Source organism: Anser brachyrhynchus, assembly GCF_964034855.1.
Source record: "Anser brachyrhynchus genome assembly, chromosome: 2".
NCBI classification, from domain to species: domain Eukaryota; kingdom Metazoa; phylum Chordata; class Aves; order Anseriformes; family Anatidae; genus Anser; species Anser brachyrhynchus.
In genome coordinates, this window is record NC_137695.1 from 57,252,357 (window position 1) to 57,275,027 (window position 22,671).

Genomic DNA, 22,671 nt, shown 5'->3' on the forward strand with positions numbered 1-22,671 from the left:
TGCTTTCCCAATAGAATCCACCTTTTTTAAACTATGATGATCCCTGAGATAGTTAAATCTTTCATGTTCATGAGGAGGCTGTTTCTACAGCAATATATTTAGAAGTTTTCAACATTAAAAAAACAAACAACAACAACAACAAACAAAACTCACAACCACATGGAACTGGAATGCATCTTTATCAGTAGGGTTGAGGAGCCTGTTGTCATTTCCTCTTTCACCATGAAAGGCTGTCAATATGGCAAACTCAACATGTTGTCACAGAACACAGCAACAACCTGCACTCATGATCTGTTGGCACCTAGACTGTGATTTTAACTTCTCAGATGCAAGTAATTGCCAAGCACAGGAGTGCCTAACATCATCTTCTGCAACCTTAGGCTAAAACAAGCAAACAAAAAATGCATTCTGATTTATTTCAGAAGGATTACAGATTGCAAGTTTCATCTAATCAAGACTAGAGTCTAAATAAAGGCTGGTAATTACAACCAATGCAAAGCGCGAAGGTGAATGGACAGTTTACATCCAGTTGCAGAAACAACCATGACTACCTTCTTACCAGCAGTCAGTACTGTGCTCCAGGGCATGAGGAAGAAAGGTACTAACCAGATTTCTTGAGCTACAGTTCAGTATTGCAATGAGCATTTTCACAAAATGATAATTTTGATGTGTTTTGATTTTAAAATAATAATATAAAAGCTAAATGCATAATAAAAAGATACATCAATGAAACCTAGAATACAAATGACATGCCTTATAAAACAAGAACAGATGGAAAAAAATATCAATGAACTAAAAATGAGGTGCAAGAAGTTTTAGCCTACTTGACAGGCAAAGGCATAAACATAATTCATGTTGACCCTGATGGGTCTGTTTTTGTACTCCGAGGTTAGGAGGATGAACTCAACTTAGGTATGACATCAGAGTTGCTGTTTTCGACATGATCATAGAACGATAGAATAGTTTGGGTTGGAAGGACAGTTGACCCAAACTGGTCAAAGGGATGTTCCATACCATATGGCATCATGCTGAACAAAAAAAACTGGGGGAAGCTGATTCTTGGGGAAGGGCTATGCATTGGTTGGTGGATGGTGAGCAATTGCTTTATATATATACATATATATATTATTATTATCATTATTATTACTTTGACTTCCTTTTCTGTCTTATTAAACTGTCTTCATCTCAACCTAAATTTTTACTTTTTTTTTTTTTTTTAAATTGGCTCCCCCATCCCACTGTGTTTGGGGAGAGGGGTGGGGGGGAGAGAGGGGAGGAGAGTGAATGAATAGTTATGTGATGCTTAGCTGCCCGCTGTGTTAAACCACAATAGAAGCACTAAAGCTGCTCTTCCCTCCTCTGTTTTAGGTAAATGATTTTGAATACTCATGATGAATGTTTTCTACAATGAGATTACTCTGGGTAAGGTCTCCATAGTTTGATCATCATGTAAACTTAACATTGGCCAACGATAAAATGATGTTTACTGCTTTTGAATGTGTGCCAATTTTTCCTACTTCAGTTAAAAATTAAAAATGTAGTAGTTTCTTCCTCTTTCACACCAGAGAAGCTACACATTAATAAAAAAAAAAAAAAAGCCTTTACTAGAGAAAAATTAAATTGCTCAAAACTCTTTGACGTGCATAAATATAGAAAAGAATATCCTGAGTTGGAAGGGTTCCTCAAGGATTATCAAGTCCAACTTCTGGCCACACACATAGGACTACCTAAATATTAAACCACTATGTCTGAGGGAGCTGTCCAAATACTTGTTGAACTCTGGCAGGCTTGTATGAATGAATAAAAGCTTTGGCACCTTGGAAGTTTTAGCAAATCATTTCTCAGGCAAAATGTCTAAAAAACTAATTATACAGATACCTGCAAAACATTTTCCACTGTTGGTCACTTTTCATCAGTATGTTGTGATGAATGGCACATTTATATTTGTGTCATATGTTTCTACATCTGTCATTGTAAAAGCACTTCAGTGACCCAATATTTACATCAAGAAGGCAGAAAAATCACAGTATATTACAGTTATTTTTTTAATGTCTACTCAAGAAGTCATTGCAGTAATCATTACATGTGCCACTTCTATTAAAAAAAAAAAAAAAAAAAACGAAACTAGAGAGAAGAGGGGGTGAGGGAGAGTGGGCAGGGAAGCCACCCCGTACATTTGACCTTAATGAGGCAGTGTATGAATACATATAATGATTTCTCAAAGTGTTTGAATATGTGCAGCTTTAGGGAAAAGAACTGCACTAGAAAGGGGATAGGGTAAGTACCACTCAAATGGAGCCATTATGCTTGCAGCTATTTGGGTATTGAAATGAGATAAAAGCTACATCACAGGCATAATGACTTCAAGAAAAAAATAACTGATATATCTCCTGGCAAAACAGATTATGAAACCTTTCAGTTCTGCTTTGTATCAGTGGTCTAGATGATGAAACAGAAGAAACAGCACAATTTCCCTACCCTCAGCAGAAAGACATAAGGAACTACAGAAGTGCTGGTCAGCCACTGACCAGCAGTACCATTGGTATAGACATTGGGGTAAATTAACTAAGCATCTGTGGTCCCTGTGCGTTGTTCCTCTACTTCTTCCTCACCCTTCCCTCTCAAGATTCTTGCAGAACACACAAAAGACAAGAACAGATTAAATTTATTGATAAGTTTTCCTCCACCTCAGGTCAAGAAGGGGAAAAAAAAGAGAAAGAAATAGAAAAAATAGGGAGTAATGTTAACTTATTTCTTACTTATTTCTCAGTGGGACTGAAATCAAAACTTGCCAGAGGAAACTGAATCAAGCCTAGAGATTCAGAAACACATAACATCACACAGAGCATGGGATGAAGCTGTAATATACTCAAAGTTTATATCTTCCAACAAATATCTTAAAATAGCAGTTCTTTCCAGCACAGCTACTGTCATTGTGATAATTAAAGGAAAAAGCCTTAAACTGTATACTGAGATAGAAACTCTCTTATATTTGGAACCTGCTGGAATTCAGATGTTACCTTTGCATTGTGGACCTCTCTCCAAAACAGGATAAGAGCTCAGCCTTAAGATGACAGAGTTTTGGAAGAGTTCCCTGTTGACCTAAGATCACAAGCTTGGATAAATTGAAAAGCAGTCTAATTGTTACACACTGTGTCACAAAACAGCTTCAATGAAAATTCTTCCATAAGCAGTGCATTCATTTGAAAAGTTCCAGCTAGCACTAAGTAAACATTTTAGTTCTGTTGGGGGAAAAAATAAAACAAAACCAAAAACCTTCATAAATGTACATAGTTCTTATTTCATAAGTATTTGGAAAACTGCTGAATTTCCATTATAATACCCCAAATTTTTAAAAGCTGTGTTTCTGCTGCAGGAATAGATATTTAGATGTGAAATATCAAATGTATTAACCCCACTATGATGACAAAAAATTTAACTGCTTGATTCCTCATCACTACCAAAACACAGCACTGTCAGTATATAGCTCTGGGAGAATACAAGGACAATGGGGCTCTGGAATTTCTTTGACAATACGAAGTAGTTCATAGATACTGTGAATAGCTGCTGGAAGCACATGTATACATGTACTTCCAAGATTTTGATTGCACTCTTAAATGGCTGGGATATCTTAGAAAACACAACAATTTTTAGTTACCAAAGCAACATCTGTGAAGGACAGGACTCACTGTGACATTTGGCAGTTTACTAAATTAAGACACACTAAAGATGGACATGGACTATGCCCAGAAATATACCCAGAAGCTGTCTACTGTAATGTAATTTTCTTTTCAGTTTTTCAAAGAAAAAGATGACTTTTTTCTTTGACACATTTGGGACATGTAATACATTCTGACTACATATGGGGAAAAGGCAGAGGTACTTAATACCTTCTTTGCCTCAGTCTTTAGCAGCAACACTAGTTGTTCTCCTGGTACTCAGCGCCCCGAAACTGGCAGGGACAAGGAAACAAAGACCTCATAATCCATGAGGAAATGGTTAGCAACCTGCTACTCCACATAGACGTACACAAGTCTATGGGCCGAGATAGGATCCACCTGAGGGTACTGCTCACCAAGCCACTTTCCATCGTTTATCAGCAGTCCTGGCTATCAGGGGAGGTCCCAGTAGACCAGCAGTTAGCAAATGTGATGCCCATCTACAAGAAGGTCCGGAAGAAGGATGGGGGAAACTACGGGCCTGTCAGTCTGATTTCACTGCTGGGAAGGGTTATGGAGAAGATTATCTTGAGTGTCATCATGCAGCATTTATGGGAAAACCAGGTGATCAGGCCCAGTCAGCATGGGTTTAACAAAGGCAGGTCCAGCTTGACAAACCGGATCGCCTTCTACAACAAGATGACATGGTCAGTGGACAAGGGAAAGGCTGTGGATGTGGTCTACCTAGACTTCAGTAAGGTTTTTCACACCATTTTCCACAGCATTCTCCTGAAGAAGATGGCTGCTCAAGGCTTGGATGTGTGTACGCTTCATTGGATTAAGAACTGGCTAGGTAACTGGGCCCAAAGAGTTGTGGTGAATGGAGTTACATCCAGCTGGAGGCTGGTCCCTAGTGGTGTCCTCCAGGGCTCAGTACTGGGGCCAGTTCTCTTCAATATCTTTATCACTGATGTGGATGAGGGGATCGAGTACACACTCATTAAGTCTGCAGACAACACCAAGTTAGGCATGAGTGTTGATCTGCTCGAAGGTTAGAAGGCTCTGCAGAGAGATCTGGATGGACCAATGGACCAAGGCCAATTGTATAACATTCAACAAGGCTAAGTGCCAGGTCCTGCACCTGGAGCACAACAACCCCATGCAATGCTGCATGCTGGGGGAAGAGTGGCTGGAAACCTGCCAGGCAGAAAGCGACCTGGGGTATTGGTCGATAGCCAGCTGAATACAAGCCAGCAGTGTGCTCAGGTGGCCAAGAAGGCATACAGCATCCTGGCTTGTATCAGAAATAGAATGGCCAGCAGGACTAGGGAAGTGATTGTCCCCCTGTACTCGGCTCTGGCGAGACCACAGCTCAAATACTGTGTTCAGTTTTGGGCCCCTCACTACAAGAAGGACATTGAGGTGCTGGCACATGCCCAAAGAAGGACAACGAAGCCGGTGAAGGGTCTAGAGAGCAAGTCTTCTGAGGAGCAGCTGAGGGAGCTGGGGTTGTTTAGCTTGGAGAAAAAAAAAAGAAAAAAAAAAAAAAGAAAAAAAAAAGCTCGGGGAGACCTTATTGTACTTTACAATTACCTTAAAGGAGGTTGTAGTGAGGCGGGGATCAGGGATCGGGCTCTTCTTCTTTGCATCAAGCAATAAGACGAGGGTAAACAGCCTCTAGTTGTACTGGGGAAAGTTTAGGTTGGATATTAGGAGAAATTTATTTACTGAAAGGGTTGTGAATTATTGGAACAGGCTGCCCAGAGAAGTGGTTGAGTCAGCATCCCTGGAGGTCTTCAAGCAACATATAGATATAGAATTGAGTAGCACGGGTTAGTGGTGAACTTGTCAGGGCTAGATTAAAGGTTGGGCTAGATGATCTTAGAGGTCGTTTCCAACCTGAATGATTCCATGACTCTATAGAATATGTGAATCACTGTGGTGGTTTCACTCTGATGGGCAGCTAAACTCAACCACAACTGCTCTCTCACTCCCTCTCCTCAGAGGAACAGGAGAAGAAAATGAGATGAAATGGCAAGGGGGTTGGAACTAGAAGCCCCTATGGCAGGGGGTTTGGAACTAGATGATCCTTGAGGTCCCTTCCAACCCAGGCCATTATTCTATGATTCTATAATGCAATATCTGTGATACAGTACCCTCAAAAGCTAAAGATCCAATTTCTAAATATAAAATTTTAGTGACTTTTCAAGTTATTGCCTCTCCCCTTAAGTTTTATAGGTAAGTGAGGGTGCAGCTTAGTCTGCAACATTTTCCACTAGTAGAATTATCTGCAGTACATGTGAAAGCAGTATGTAATCATTAAATCATCTTGTTTTTGTAAAGATGGTTACTTGCTTTGGTAATAACCCCAATCTTCTTGTGAACTTGTTTTTTCCTAGGAGCAAAACTATCAAGTTACTTTTTATGTTACCTTTTTATTAATTTCTTAGGTGCCAGTTCTACCTGAATGAAGCATAGGATATTTAAAGTGTGTATAAGCATCTTGAGTAGTAATTTAATATAGAGGTGTTTGTTTAATAGATTGGGTTCATGGGAACATTCAGATTTGACTCTTGGACTAGAGAGAGAAATTCAGTTAAAGATGTCTATTAAAATGAAACATCACTATCATGTCATATGCAGAAATACTTTTTATATTTAGTATACTCCATATGCTATTCATTACAGCTAGATCTGTAGGTTATTCATTTCACCTTCCCCCCCCCCCCCCAAAAAAAAAAAAAAGTGTGAACCGTAATTCAGTTAGTTTAGGTTCCTTTTCAAATATAGTGCTAGTAATGCCAGACACCTGCACAATTTTAATACTAAAATAATCTGATAATTCAGCTCTTATTCTAATATGTTATATTGCCTTTTTTTATATGACAAAATATGTGTCATTACCATGGAATTCTACAGAAATATGTTATTCATGAAACACAGTAAAGCCTTCAAATAACCTGATTCTGTCTCTTCTATCTCTAGTACATATATTACTAAAAATACTCTCTATCAGTTCAGATCACGGTTTAGATTGTGAATTTTCATCTAAGAATGGAGCTTATCTCCCCACCTTCAATGTTTAAGATGATAATTAAAAGAAAATAAAAGCTGTAATAGATGCAATAAACAGTATGTGTATAGGTGATGTGCTACGAATAATGCTTTGCAAAGCTATCTGAGAATGATTGTCAGTAGCCTTCCAGTTTTAAAAGTGGAGGTTAAAATCCTATCAATTTTCACATATTTCTTGCAGTCATTTGCATTTTAATGAAGAAACAGTTCTGTTAACTTCTTATTTTTAAAATTTAAGTAATGAGTTACATGAATATTAGCACAAAATGTGTTTTTCTTGTAGTAAAGAACTGCTGATGAGAGCAATTCTTTTAAAATGGAAAATTATTTTTACACAGCATGCATGGTATACAAATGCATGAGAACTAAATCTCCTACGATATCCTCTCACTGGCTATGAAAAGTTCACAGAAACTCTGGAATTGTTTGTACACAAGGAACATTAGGAATATGAAACTCTTAATTTTCTTATCTGCTTTTTTCCAGTTTTGGACACGCTATTAAGACATTCTACTGTATATTTATGTCTAAAATAAATGAGCAATGCTGTGTTTTTTTCATGCCTGATACCTCTAATGCACTGTATTTTCACTTTACAAAGTTACCCTTGAGGAGTACCCAAAAGCTATATAGCTAGTGCTGAACACAGCAGTTATTCTGTATAGCAGAAATCGCTATAATATATCAGGAATTCTTGGCATTGTTCCTTGCAGTGCCTGCCTGATTAGTTACTGATACAGTTCAAGGTGCTAGTTATGATTTAAAAAGCCATAAATGGGTCAGGATCCACTTATTTGAAAGATTGCCTTTACACCAGTGTCTCTCAGTACAAATTGGCTGACCTCTCTCCAGTGCAAGAAGGACTTAGATCAGGACTTAGCTTAGATCAGGACTTAGCTTAGATCAGGACTTAGCTTAGATCAGGCTCCTTTTTTTTTTTTTTTTTTTTTTTCACATAGTCATTTATTATTCAAACACATAAATTAATGGCAATATGAAAGAATAGTATTCTCTGGTCCTCCAAAAAGCTGTCTACCTACAAGCCCTTGTTCTTGGGTCTGTTGCATGTGCTGTGCACCCCTCTTCAAGTCCCCTAGAGAGGCAGAGTTACTCTTACTGTTTCAACTTGTAATAGTACCTTCATGTTCAAGCTGCTGATGCTGAAATCTGAGGAATCACACATATGCCAGACTTCCAATGCAAATAATTGAAATCCAAACATATTATGCTGGCAGTTGGGGAGAGTCAGGGGACACTTCTGTTGTATCAACTGCCCAATATTTCACATCAGGAAGAAGAGCTGAGACAATTGTCATGTATTAACAGATTAAAGAAATGATGAACTCCTGGAACAAAAAATTGCCCCTTTTTCATTTTTCATTATCATATTTTTCTGTCTCAACATGGCAATGCAGGTGACTAAGACAGGATATCTGTGAGAATGCCCAGATGGGATATTATCCAAGCAAAACCAGTGTTAAAGGCAGAAAAATAAACAACAAAACCAAAATTTCTGAGACCATATATATCACTTCATTAAATTACTTGAAGTTAATTAAGATAAGTCATTCTAACACCAGTTAAAAAGATGACAGAGAGTCACACAAGAAAACCCAAATGTTTAATTTTTCTTGTAAATAATTTTTATTCCCTTCCTATGGTGGTAGATGTGGGAAAATCAATAATACCTGGATAGAAAAAAATAATCTGACATGTTGAGAAAGTTGCCTTTGGAAATACCCCCATGAACCACAGACATTACTGAAATAGTTTTCAAATATAAAACCACTGGATCTGAGGATCATAGAATATCCCGTGTTGGGAATGGACCTTCAAGGATCATCAAGTCCAACTGCTAGCTACACATAGAACCACACAAAAATTAAACTATATGTCTGAGAGTGTTGTCCAAACACATATTGAATTTACCAGGCTCAGTGCTGTGACCACTTCCTCAGGGAGCCTGTCCCAGTGCCTGACCACCCTCTTGGTGAAGAACCTTTCCCTAACACCCAGCCTGACACTCCCCTGCCCCAGTTCCATGCCGCTCCCTCATGTCCTATCACTGGTCACCAGAGAGTAGAGCTCAATGCCTACCCCTCCACTCCCCATTGTGAGGAAGCTGCAGGCCACCATGAGGCCTTCCCTCAGTCTCCTCTTTCTCTAGGATGAAAAAAGCAAGTGACTCAGCCATAAGTCTTCCCCTCTAGACCTTTCACTGTCTTTGGTGCCATCCTTTGAGCACTCTCTAATAGTTCAACAATAATAAGAACAATAATATTGTTCATATATTGTGGCGCCCAAAATTGCATACAGTACTTGAGGTGAAGCAGCACCAGCGCAGAGCATGACAATCCCCTCAGCTGGCTAGCAATGCCATGCGTGATGCACCCCAGGGTGTGGCTGGCCCTTTTGGCTACCAGGATAAGCTCATATTCAATTTGTCATCTACCAGAACCCCCAGATCCCTTTCCAAGGAAATGCTCTCCAGTCTCTCATCCCCCAGTCCGTACATATATACAGGGTTGCCTCATCTCAAGTACAGAACCTGGCACTTGCTCTTGTTAAATTTCATGTGCTTGGTGATTGCCCAGACCTGTAATTTGTCAGGTCCTCTCTGCAAGTCCTCCTCACCCTCAACAGAGTCAACAGCTCCTCCTAATTTAGTATCATCTGCAAATTTACTTTGTATGCATTTGAGGCCTGCATCCAGATTATTTATAAAAATATTGAAGAGCACTGGCCCCAAAATGGAGCCCCGGGACACCCTGATAGTGACTGTCCACCAGCCTGATGTAACCCCATTTACCAGAACCCTTTGAGCCTGGCCCATCAGCCTATTGTTCACCCATAATATTATGTATTTATCTAGCTGTGTGCTAGACATTTTGTCCAGAATAATACTGTGAGAAACAGTATCAAAAGCTTTGCTGAAATCCAAAAAGATGATAAAAATGTGCTGATACACAACAGTTTTGGTAAATAGCTATACATACATATATATATATATAATATATATATATAATGCACCACTGATGATACAAAGGCCTGTTAAAGTTAATTAACAATTCTAATTCAAAAAGCTTATAAAATGGATTAGCTACTGCTTTCCTCAGAATATACTGCATGGTGACTACAGTTGTTATGACCCCCTGAAAAGCTCTCAACAATTATTTATCTTTTGCCAAGAAATATGAATTATGAAATTCCCCTTTCTCCCCCAAAAAAAAAAAGAATTAGCAAATATAATGCACTTACCTGTCATGTTGCAGTAAACTTTCAAAGGTCCCAGTGCCCCACTACCATCTGGATCTATCCAGTAGTAATTTGAAGTTTTGCCCAAGTGTTTGTATGCTTCACAAGAGAGTTCATAAATAGCTGGAATAAAATAAATACAGCAATAAGGATCTTCAAATCCTGGAGCAGAAAAAATCCATAATAACAATAAATTGACTTGATTTATATAAAGATCTATACCTTTGACATTAAAATAATGTCACTAACTTTCATAGAAAACAAAGTATATTTCCAAAAATTACAGAAGTGATTAAAAGCTTAAGGCATATAATTTTTTTTCCCTCTGCACATAAGAAAAAGTCAGAATAGGAGGAGAATTCCAATAACTTGGGGAAAAGTGTCAGAGGGGAGGAACAACCAAAGATTTTTCAAGTGTAACTTAAAACCTTTTTTTGAAAATACCTTGGTTTAGAACTTTGTTTATATAGTGTTGGTGTTTGGTTTTTTTTTAAGTTTTATATTACAAATGAAGATTTCTATTGATCCAACATATTTTTACCTTTAGTTTTCTTTCAAGAGATACATCAAAAAGGTTTTGAATTTTCTTTCAGTAAATATTAGAATTTTTTAGGTATTGTTATTACTCAGAATAAAATAGTTTCAAAATTGTGAAATTTCTCACTACACGCAATACCTGCCTCTATACAGCTCTGCAGTTACATTACTACATATCTACATAACTATGACTCCATCCCAGCAAGGTCTAAAATTTCTCAGTGTTTACTGGAAGAAGTTTAGCCAACTTAGCAGAGGTTTTTTGTTCTTATTTTTCCTTGACCTCTGTAAACCGCTTTTTATTTCACCTCATAAAACTTCTTGTCAGGTTGTGTTATGAAGCATAGCTCAGATATCAGAATATAGTAAGCATTGTTGAGATGCTTTTCTAATAATACACCTTGTTTTCCTTGTAATGCGTGACTATTTTGATGTGTAGTATCCATAAACAAACAACAAAAAAATCATTTTATGCACAGCAAACTTATATATTTTAAATTTATACAAATATTAATATTTTAAATGCAAATTTGGAGGAAAAAATAACTACTACTTTTTTTTGTTGTTTTTTTTTGGTAAGTCTTCTCTCTTGTCCAAGGACCAGATGCTACAAGTTTTTTGTTTGAAATTAACCAATCAGCTGCTAAAAGAAATGAAATGCTTGTTTAACCAGACTTCATAACCACTCTACAAATTAATCTATTTGTTGGCAATTCTTACAGCTGATCTGCAAAGACTGGATTTATTTCAAATGTCCATAAGGATGAGCTGTTTTGTTGGGCGCTGATCGTAAGTGGGTGACCGATCACATACATATATGTGCACACAAACACTTAAAGACCTCCAAACAACTATCAAGATGCAGGAAGGACAGTGGAGCTGAAAAGAAAACTTCAATTTTGATGTGGCATAAATGCAAAGCAAAAGATTATTATATAGGCATAAAGAGAATCTCTTTGTTGATGCTACAAGGAAAATAATTTTCTGTAAGGTTTTACTTGTTCATTACAGGGTCTAAAGTCAATTTAATATAAAAAGTAGACATTGTAATTAAATTGTGAAATATTCCAAGACATTTCCCCTCCTTGCTCCCCAAACTAAGATCAACAGATTATTTCATTATCAAGGAGACACTCTGCCTGTTTTCAGACATTTTACACAGATTTTCAGTTACAAGATATTAAGTAATTCATAATCTTTTTGTTTGTTTGTTTGTTATTTTTCTTCAGAAATGTATCTTTAACTCTCAACATATTATCTCAATGTAACCACAAAATAGCATCTCTGTTAACATAGTTGTGATGTGTCACAAATTTTAATAGATCCATTCAAGGTCAAGCAAAGAAGATTACAAATACTCTTTATGATTTTCTGGAAATTTGGGGACTTTTTTCATTTTCTAAACTATTTCAGAAAACTGAGGGAGCTTTGTAGTATCCAAATCTTTATGTAAAGCCCCATTTTTCTCCAATTTTGCTCCTTTCAAGAAGATAAGTCAATCTTTGAACAGAGATGCTACTGGGAAGAAAAAAAAATGTTAAAGTGTTATAGAGAAGACAAAAGCTAACAAGTTATACTGTTCATTTATCCAATGACATGGAATAGTTTATGGAAAATTAAAGTGTTTAGATTCAATCCCCTGCCTTCTATTCTTCTCGAAAGGGAGAAATAAGTGGTTGGTAGTTATTTAACAGCACAAAAGGGATAAATTTGTGTAAGTCATCATTTGTTAAGCATCAACCAAATGTTGAACACCAAACAATGGAAATGAGGATAGTTCTTGAAACAAAGACAAAGCAGTGAGATATTCTAAATAAATTCAATTCGTGGAAAAATATATTTATGAGGATGTGATGGGGTTTTGGCAGGTTTTATTCTTATGTAGATGCATACCTATAGACCTTGAAAACATATTATCAGGAATAAATAAAAATGAAACGATAGATCTTGAAGTAAGAAGCAGTAATGTACAAATCATGTAACAGGAATTCAGGAACAAAATGAAAGGATAAGTGAAGTTAGTATACTGACAGAATAATTTGTAATTGAGATTCAATAGGAAGCAATCATGTTCTGGTATATGGAGACACTTGATGAAAGAAAAAGACCTTTATGTTGAATTCAGATGTCTAATGGTAGTCACTAATATAAACAGCAGAACAGAAGTAGAAAGCCTTACGAAGATTAGGCTTTGAAGGGAAGCAGGGTAAGACATGATACCAAGAACTCAGAGAAGTAGAAGACAGGATGCCACAGGATCACATCGTGATTCAGTCCTTCCTTTTTTGGGCTTTTGAAATGCTGCAGATAGATTAGTCAAACGTGTAAGGGTGAAAAGGTAAAAATAGAAGCTGTAAGAAACCCAAAGAAAACCTATAACAGATGAAAGGACAAGCATTTAACAAGTCATTGCTTCGGAAGACACTGAGTTCATTAAATCCCATATGAAAATGAAAACAAAATACAGCAAGGAAAAGACCATGGCACAGTCAAAGCAAACAGCTTAAATCAGAAAACTGGGGAAGGTTACAATAAAGAAAACAATTAAGAGATCCAGGAAAGACAAGTCAACAAAATTCAAGACCTGGATATAACATCTATAGAGTACATATGCAAATAAGGAGAAATGCCTGCAGGAACAAGAACAGGAAGAGGTTTAGAGGTTTTTACTGAGGATTTCTTTTGGGAGATAGGAAAAATAAATAAATAAATAAATAGAAAGAAGAAGAACTGAAAGACACAGGGCAACAGATTTGTGTTTTTCCAGCAAGTAGGAGTAAAATAGCAAAAATGTTCATTTGCTTTCTTGGCAGCTGGTCCAAATACACAATATATACTCTTAACAGAATTCAGAATATTATTAAACATCAAAATCTTTCAAGATGAAGATAAAACTCACTACATCTGCATTTCTGGCCAGAATAGCAACTTCTAATGTAATACATGCAGGTATTAAATCAAAAGAAGGTTAATAATATTCTTTCTGAGAAGAAGAGGAAAAAAAAAAACACAACAACAACAACAAATCAACCCACCCAAAAAAATAAACAACCAACCAACCAACAACAACACTGAAAGAACACACTCTACAAATGACTTTCTCAATCAACTTGACATTCTTTCATATCACATCAAAAACTGTAATTTAGAAATAAGTGATGAAAACCTGGTCAGGACAGAACAGTGATCTGAGTTCTGAGGGTCAGGGAAAAAGTGCAGAAGAAAGTAATCAACAACAGAAAGAGCACAGAAAAGATGGTATAGCCTTTTTTGAGGTTTAATCACCTGAATAATACAGATAAAACTGAGGCCACCAAACCCATTTTATGCTAAAATTTGAAAGGTGTTGGCAGTGTTCTATCATAGAGTAAAAAGAAGTACAAAAAGAAGAAAAAAGAAAAATCTCATTTAAACTTTTGGTGTAAAACACCAAGCTTCTTTAACTGTAGTAGTCTAAGCAGAAATCTAGTCATTTTAATCAGCTGACAAAAACAACTACCAATGCATTTTGTAGTTCACTACTGACTAAGCTAACATCCATGGCAGTGAGCTTTAGCACAGCTTGATGTGTGAAGTTTTTCTTCTTACAAAAGTTAGGCTAGGGAAGCAGAATAAGGGAGAACAACTTAGGAGTAAACCAAAAACTAACACAGAAATCTACATCATTTTCATTGTTGTATATACTCATGGGTTCTCTTCTCCTAGAACTGCTTACCTGAACCCCAAAAGGGAGGTAGTGATCAAGGAAGACATTTCTTTCTTAGTTTTAGGATCCTACATTTTAAATATCTGGGTAAAAGTAAAGAGTTCAGACAACAAGTTTACATAATAGAGTTTTTTCTAGCTCAAGATTGTTTGCCAAAAGTTGGAAGCAGTCATCTCTTAGATTTAAATGTCTGTTAATTCATTGAGGGAAACGTGGTCTTAATCCTGTTTTACTTTCTGACTGGAGTGAAGATCAAGAGTTACACCATGCAGCTTACACAGCTGCTGGCACTGCTGCTGGTTATTTCTAGAATGCAGAATAACTGAAATACAGAAAGCATTTAAGAACTCTTGTCACTTTACATGCTGTTCCCACAGGGTTCCAGTAGCACCTTGGTGAACTAAAGATTCTGCAACACTATGTAAAAAGGCAGTTTTCATTTAGGGCTAACAAATATCTTCCTTTTATAAATATAAAACTCATTATAATTATGAGACCTAGCTTGACAGTCTGCACTATGTGACATAATGAATGTGTTGAAATGCATTTTGTTTCTGTCAGTGAATATGTCTGCGGCAGGGGATAAACTCCTCTAAACTGCTGCTAATGCAAGAGTAAATCTCCTTAGCTTTATGAGGGTGTAAGAAAGGTGTAGATTCACAGGAAATGATGGAATTAAATGATCATAAAAGTGACAAAATAGGAAGTACATCAGATCCACAAAGTCCTGCTACTCCTCTCCATTAATTTCAACTTCCCAGAAAAATATTGAAAACTAAATAGAATTATAAGGTGCTTGGATTTAGGTCACCCAAGTTGGTTTCAGCTCCTGAGCCCCTTTAGAGGGCTTAAAAGCATAAACAGACAAGAAAGGGGAAGAAAAAACAAATTTACTCAAGAAATAGTTTTACAGTGAAATGGCGTACCTGCAATTTTAGAAATTAACATTAATTGCAAAATCTTTCTGACTCCACATGTCTAGAGTTGTACTTTTTGAGTTGTAATTGAGAGTTGTAATTTTTTATTATACTGTGCAGTTTTAGATCCTTTCTCCAGGAATGAAATACCAGCAAAAATGGAAAAGGAAAGTAATCTTTGCAAAACACTGAGATTATGCCTGACCACATAAAGATATTGCTATGTTTCAGCAATGTTCACAGAAATACATGTTTTATGCATTTTGAAGTACCTATTATTTTTAATTAGAACATTGAAATTTCCCCAAATACCCAAGTTATAAGTACCTAAATACCATTAACCTCACATATCCTCAACTTCTGAGGTTTTTTTAAAAGGCATGCTTTCATCAAATTATAATACACTTTAAAGTTACTGTCTTTTGACTGGCCAAAGACAAAGCCATTGCAGTCATGTTTCTGGAATGTGGGAGATTAAACCAAGAGATAAAGCCAAGAGCAAGCAGAATTTCTCAGCCTTAACTAGGTTACCCCCACAGACAAAACTGAGCAATTTCAGTCCTAAAGGCAAGCATAGCCCCTGGCATCTTTACACACCTTCAGTGTGAAATTAATATTTGACTTTTTTTTTTGTTCCTGGGATACAGCCATTGAAGGGGCCCTTGGTTTGCTCTTGCAGTTGGGCAGTTCAAACATGAATTCTAAGAGCTCAAAACCATACCATCCTTGCACTGTGGCCATGTGAGATTAGTAAGAACCTATTACACACAGCACAGCTATTTTACTCATGGAAGTTCAAATGAAAGATAACTTAACCTTATCTTAACCCTGGTTTAGTTCTGCCATTATTAACATAATTAAATAATTATAACATCGTTATACAAGATGTTCCAGGAGAAGGTTGTTCAGTTGGGTCCAAATTACTTTTGAAGAAAAAAAAAAAAAAAAGATAAGAGAGAAGAGGAGAAAGAGTGGAATCATTTTGCTGATCATATTTAGTGTTAAGAGCAGAATCACATGGCTGAGATGAACCTTAAAGATAATCTAACCGATCTTGGTCCCAAAAAGCTTTATAACATCTATTTTCCTGACAGAATGATTAAAAAGAAACAAAAAAACAAAAACAAACAAAAAAACACTCATCAAGTTCAACAAAGAAAAGCACAGAGTTCTGCACCTAGGGAGGTTTCCCCCAGATGGCAGCTAAGTACTATGCAGCTGCTGGGTCGCTCTTCACAGGTGGGATGGGGGAGAGAATCAGGGAAGTAAAGGTGCGAGAGCTCGGGGGTCAAAATAAAGATACTTTACTAGGTAAAGCTAAAGCTGTGCATGCAAGCAAAGCAAAACAGTGAATTCATTCACTACTTCCCATTGGCAGGCAGGTGTTCAGCCACTTGTGGGAAAGCAGGGCTCATCATGCTTAACAGATTCTTGGGAAGACAAACGCCATCACTCCAAACGTCACCCCTTCCTCCTTCTTTAACCCAGTTTTTACTGCTGAGCTTGACATCATATGGCATAGGATATCTCTTTGGTCAGTTTGAGTCACTTGTCCCAGCTGTGTCCCCTCCCAGCTCCTTGTGCACCCCCAGCCTCCTACCTGGCTGGGCAGCATGAGAAGCTGAAAAATCCTTGGCTCTGTGTAAGTACTACTCCTCAACAACTAAAAACATTGGTGTGTTATTACCACTATTTTCATCAAAAATCAAAAATACAGCATTGTGTGAGCTTCTATGAAGATAATTAACTCTATCCCAGCCAAAACAATGACAGGAGGAACAATCCCACGCAGCAGGACATGCTGGGGTCCACCCAGGTAGAAAGCAGCTCTGCAGAAAAGGACCTAGGAACCCTGGTGGACACCAAGTCTAACATAAGTCAATACTGTGCCTTTGCTGCTAAGAAGGCTAATAGGATCCTTGGATGTATTAGGCAAAGTATCATCAGCAGGTTAAGAGACGTGATCCTTCTACTCCACTCGGCATCAGGGAGACCACACCTGGAATACTGTGTCCAGTTCTGGACCCCCAGGACAAGAGAGACATGAAGTCCTGGAAAGAGTCAAATGGAGGGGTCACAAAGGTGATGAAGGGACTGGAGCACCTCTCCTATGAGGAGAGGCTGAGAGAGCTGGGACTGTTCAGCCTGGAAAAGAGAAGGCTCAGGGGGGATCTTATCTATGTGTATAAACACCTGAGGAGAGGGTGCAAAGAAGACAGAGCCAGGCTGTTTTCAGTTGTGCCCAGTGATAGGACAAGGGGCAGCAGGCACAAAATGAAAAACGGGAGGAATAACTTCTTTGTAGTGTGGGTGACTGAGCACTAGCATTAGCCCTGAAAGGCTGTGTTATCTGTAGGTTTGTGCTGGTGTGCCTTGCCAAAAAAAAAATAAATAAATAAATAAAAAAATCACACACATAGAATACACATGAAGGTCTTTTAATTAAATGGTTAATTACATAATTCTGCAGAATCAAGTGCTTGGCAATCTTTCACAAAGCAAGCACACCTCTCACTCGAATCACCATTATTTATACACAGCTAACTTGTGAAACTATCTCTGGTTACTTTTGATTGGTTATTTTAGCTCACATAACTTATCTCTGTTGAGCCTATGCATTACAGAGGACCAGCAAGGAGGGGAACACCAATCCCACAATTCCATACATTTACATTTGTTATGGGCGTGTTTTTTTATATGTTAACAACCCTTAAAGAGCAAATGGTTACCATGGGTCAGTCTGGAATCTTCCTTCAGCTGTTTTCCTCCTTTTTGTTTTCTAGCTTTCATCACTTATCTCCCTTGCTTCTACTAGCTCAAGGCTACCAGTTTGCTGGTTCTCTTCAAGGTTTCCTTGTTCTTTTAAGTGTAAGACGAGAATTTCCCTCTTTTGAGACAATGAAACTCACTTTAAGGTTTCATAGTTCTCACCACATAGTTCTTGTCCATTTCTGCTAATTTTAAGAAGTATTCTTTATTATCCATATCTCATTTTGCTAACTTTACTTGGTTAGGTTTGCTGAACCAAGCACTATACAAATTTAGACACCTAGGCATGTATTGCAAAACACAACTACATATGACTTTTGTAACTACAATTAATATGATAACTAAAAACAGTTCTTAACATCCAAAGTCTTGCAAGCATGACCACAAACAGGAAAAAGCTGGTCTACTAATAACGGTTGCATCCTGAGACACTTCGTGAAATAAATAGATGCTTGCCAGATTCTGTTGATATCTGTCTGAATTTGCTTCTTCTCATTTACATGGAGTCTCCTTCCTTGGAGACCTTCAAAAGCCACCTGGACATGATCCTGGATAACCTGCTGTAGGTATCCCTACTTGAGTAGTGGGGTTGGACCAGATGACCTCCAGAGGTCCCTTCCAACCTTAACCATTTTGTGATTCTGTGAAGGTAAACCAACAGATGGAATTATGGTACTTATGGCTAGACCAGTGTACATTTCTGGACATTGCTGCATTGGTTGTCACATGGCTAAAATTTTCCATCCTTCGTGACTGAGCACAAGCTTTCTTCCTGCTGCCATTGATCTAAGCTTCAGCTTTCTTAAAGCTCTGAAGTTATGGATTGCTGCTTTCCCAGCTGCTGTACATGCCTCACACTCTCCCTTCCCCTCCTACTGTGAGCTAATGAACTTGTAAAGGATTCTCATTATTAGTGCAATATTCAAATATGCCCTGTAGAAATTGAAAGGAAATTAAAACACAGAGAAAAATAAAAATAATAAGATGTGTGGAAATTTGCCAAATTTGTGTCAAGTTGAATTTAGGCTCATTTTTGCTGGTGATAAACAAGACAATTACCATTGTGGTAACCAAGGGAGGAAAGTAGAAGGTAGGACAAGAAAGAGCATGATTTTATTTGCCACTGGGATAATAAAGAACTCTGTTGCCATGGGGGTGAAAACTGCAATATGAGTTACCAGAAAGTTGTTCTACCCAGGAATTTGCTATAAATATAGAAGAAAAACATTCCCTTTATAGCTAACAAAAAGCTGTTTCCGTTCCTCTGTTAAGGTTGTTCTTTCATTCCTTTGGGGAGTGTGGAGGGAAGAAAAATGAATTTAGAAACAAATGCCTGATCAAAAATGGATTTTTTAACAAACCTAGCAGTGATTTAAAATTAGAAGCCATAAATTAGGCAATTAGCACCATTGTCACAATGCCAGCCTACAGACATCTCAAGAAAGAAGTATAATTAGACACCAATTTTTAACAAGGTACTTTGGAGAATGACTTATCATTCAAGGACAGACAAACACATTTTTTAAAACCACATTCTGATATGGTTTTCCGTGACTGAAATAAACACTGTTCAGGATGTAAACATTTGAAACTGAAAATGGCAAGTCATGCCAAGCTCCACATAAGGCACGGATTCGTTTTAAATGTGGATGGTTTGGCACATTTGTGTAGCTGTAAACCATAACCATCTGGTGGGGGAAGACTGACAAAGAAAATATTGGATATTCACAGTACTTGTGCTGGTTTTACATTGGTTCCAGCCACAGAAAGCTTCAGGGATGCTGAGTTTGAGTCTTCTCCAGCTGGAGTCAACAGGAGAACAACCGATACCAACACAATCTTCCATGCAAAAGGTTTCAAGATTGGTATAAAGACTAAACTTGAAAAATCCATGCCCCTGAAGAAAGGGTATGATTTCTGCTCCCACTCCCACTTACTTTGTATTGACAGGGCAATAGAAAAGAGGAGACAAGGTGCAAGCCTGAATTCACAACTTCCCAGCTGTGTAAAACGAACACCTGATTGCAATATGAAGTGTACTGAAATACACCAATGAAAATCTTAGCAAATTATATGAGGGTCAAAAGTAGGGGAAATGTAAATTTAGGTAAAAGTTTTGGAAATATCTGGAATATTATTTTAATACAAGATGTCTATGAGTGGTTACAAACAATAAAACTACATTTTTTTCCCCACCATGTTCATACCAGTTCTTTCCTGCCTTGGATAACAAGGTGTTTGGTCTACCTTAAGTCCTGAACTTCCTTATCAATGTTAAATAATGCCCACCTGCACAAAGATACATTCTCTTTACAGAGTGTGAAGAGATTATAATGTCAGGTTTTATTATGAATACTAATTCCAAAAATGCATTATTCCCATGATAATTTAAAGAACCTTAATTGTTACTTTTACAGGCCTTGACAGTTGTATTTGTCACTGTTTCCTGACCCTCTCCCAAGCCTCACCACCTCTGTTCCCCATAGAGTTTTGTCTCTGTAACAATTATAATCTGCAATCCCATAGAAAAAAATGTGGTACCTTGCTTGACCATACTTAGTACAACTTTCACTGGCATAAAACTTTTTCAAATTATTAAAAAAGATATTACTGGTCAAACAAAATAAGCATTATTAAAGCCTTACATCAAAAACTTGTATTTGAAAAAACAAACAAACAACAACAAAAAAATACACACACCAACAATAAAAATTAAACTACCTACAAAACAATGGCTATACACACAGATTTACAGACACCTAAGCAAACAATTTCTGGAGAAACTGAGCACTTGTTTCCACAAACAGAAAAGAACTAAAACATTATGAAAACAAATGCTCATATCAGCATTTACATTATCTCAATGAAAACATCCTCTATCAACATGACATCAGTTTAGAACCAATGCATCATCTTTGTCATTTACATAAATCACTGAGCAACTCACAACGCCAACAGAATTCAACTTTTTTAACTGCCAAAAAAATATCAGCAGAAACATCTGCTCCATGTCTCTTTTTTCATATTTTTCTCTCTACTACTTTCAAGTGGGAATGATTGTGTCCTGGCAACTTACTGGAAATCATTTTCACATCTCATTCACATAATGGATGAGCTGTGAAATTAGTAACATAGATTGGAGGTTGAACTGGTTGGCATGTACTCTATTTCACTGCTGTTTCAATAGCAGCACTTCAGAGTATGTATTTAGACTGTTTACTGAGGGGATAGAACAATAGAAAAGTGTGCTGAAAGCTCATCTGCACACCTACAGATGACTTCAGACATGCAATTGCAGCAGAGGAACCCAAATAATCCTCTGCCCATCTGCTCCCAGGCCCATCACAGGAGCCACCAGCTCAAAGACCCATCTACACAATCCCAAAGGAGAGCAGGGGCATGATGGCTGGCAGCAACCCAAATCAAGGACTACAGAGAAATGAACGTCCTGTATGGGGTCCTCCTTGCAGTTGTCCCAGCAGAACCATCAGCCCCAGTGTCCAGGTGTGACACCCATCACCATGAGTCACTGGGAGCAGCTCTCCCATCAACATTCTGGACTAAGGGGGCTGCTGCCTAGGGGTAGGATACATTATGGGATGCAGGGGAAGAGCACTTTAGGATCACAGAGGACATACAGGATGTTTAGAGAAAGAATCAAAGGCAAGAAATGGGAGCGGGGTAGGGGACCTGGAGAAGGAAAAAGCATGAGAAAAAGAGGGAAAAGTGTAAATAGTTGGTCAGTACACTTGTCTGGTTTTGCTCTGCACATGAACAGCACAATCTGTCCTGCCTTCTTATCAAATTCCCTTCTAACATTTTCCTGGTTGACGGGCTCTCTATTCTGTATGCATGTGTGTATGGGGGGTGTGAGTGCCAATATCTGGAGTCAGACCACAGGTTGGAGGGCCCCTGTGTCCGTGGTGACAGACACAGGACCAATAGAGGTGTGTGATGGCTAATGAAGATTGCGCCAGACTAGCTAGCAACCAGGTGAAAGTGGCTTGGGAACAAGGGAGGATTAGTGGGTGTCTAATGGCTAGCTCTGTGCGTGAGAGTGCCTAGGTATCTCTGGGAGTGAGTGCATAGGGAGCAGATCTGTCAACTAAGGGATCTGGAAAGTTCTGGCCAGCTATGTGTGTGTGTGCATGCCGTGGTCTGCACCAGCAACTGGAGTTGGACTACCACCTCAGGTGTTGTATGTCGTGGTGTCAGCAGCTGGGGAGATTGGGATCCAGGACCAGCCAATGGGCAGACCATGTCTCTGAGCCCAGATGCTGGAGAGAACTGACCTGTACTTGTGTATATATACTCCTTCCAGGTGGACCTCCATCCTGCTCAGTTATGTATGTATGTTTTGTATATGGGTGTCTGTTGGGCACACACGCACACAAAGCCTATCTTTAGGCTTGCTATTGGTTGGACCTCAGGACATTGAGCTGCAGCAGCCTTGCCTCTTTTGGGTTGTTTGATCTGGCATGACATGCTTTCTTCTAACAGAAAGCATTGCATAGTGAATACATGTCAAATGTCATGCAAGGCCAAAGTACACAACTTAACTCCTGTGATCATTTCCCCGTTTATTTACCATTGCAGTTAAACTTCCTAACAGATTCCTGCATCTCAGCTACAGTGATGTTCAACACATCTTTTTCTGTTATTAGTAACATGCTGCCTGATAAGTAGTTCAAGTGATTAGGACCTGGGTGAAGCTCTCAACTTCTGTCCAATACAGCTTTTTAATCTGCAGAAT

The 22,671-nt window shown here is 38.0% G+C and overlaps 1 protein-coding gene across 21 annotated transcripts in view; it reads right to left on the reverse strand.

Moving 5' to 3' along the window:
- The window catches only part of CNTNAP2 (contactin associated protein 2), a 1,160,459-nt gene that overhangs the window by 357,805 nt on the left and 779,983 nt on the right, over nt 1-22,671 (reverse strand). For all 21 annotated transcript variants that reach the window (XM_080582584.1, XM_080582595.1, XM_080582598.1 and 18 more), the window contains one exon: nt 9,993-10,112. In XM_080582584.1, coding sequence (XP_080438710.1) covers nt 9,993-10,112 — 120 coding nt within the window. The remainder of the gene's footprint in view (nt 1-9,992; nt 10,113-22,671) is intronic.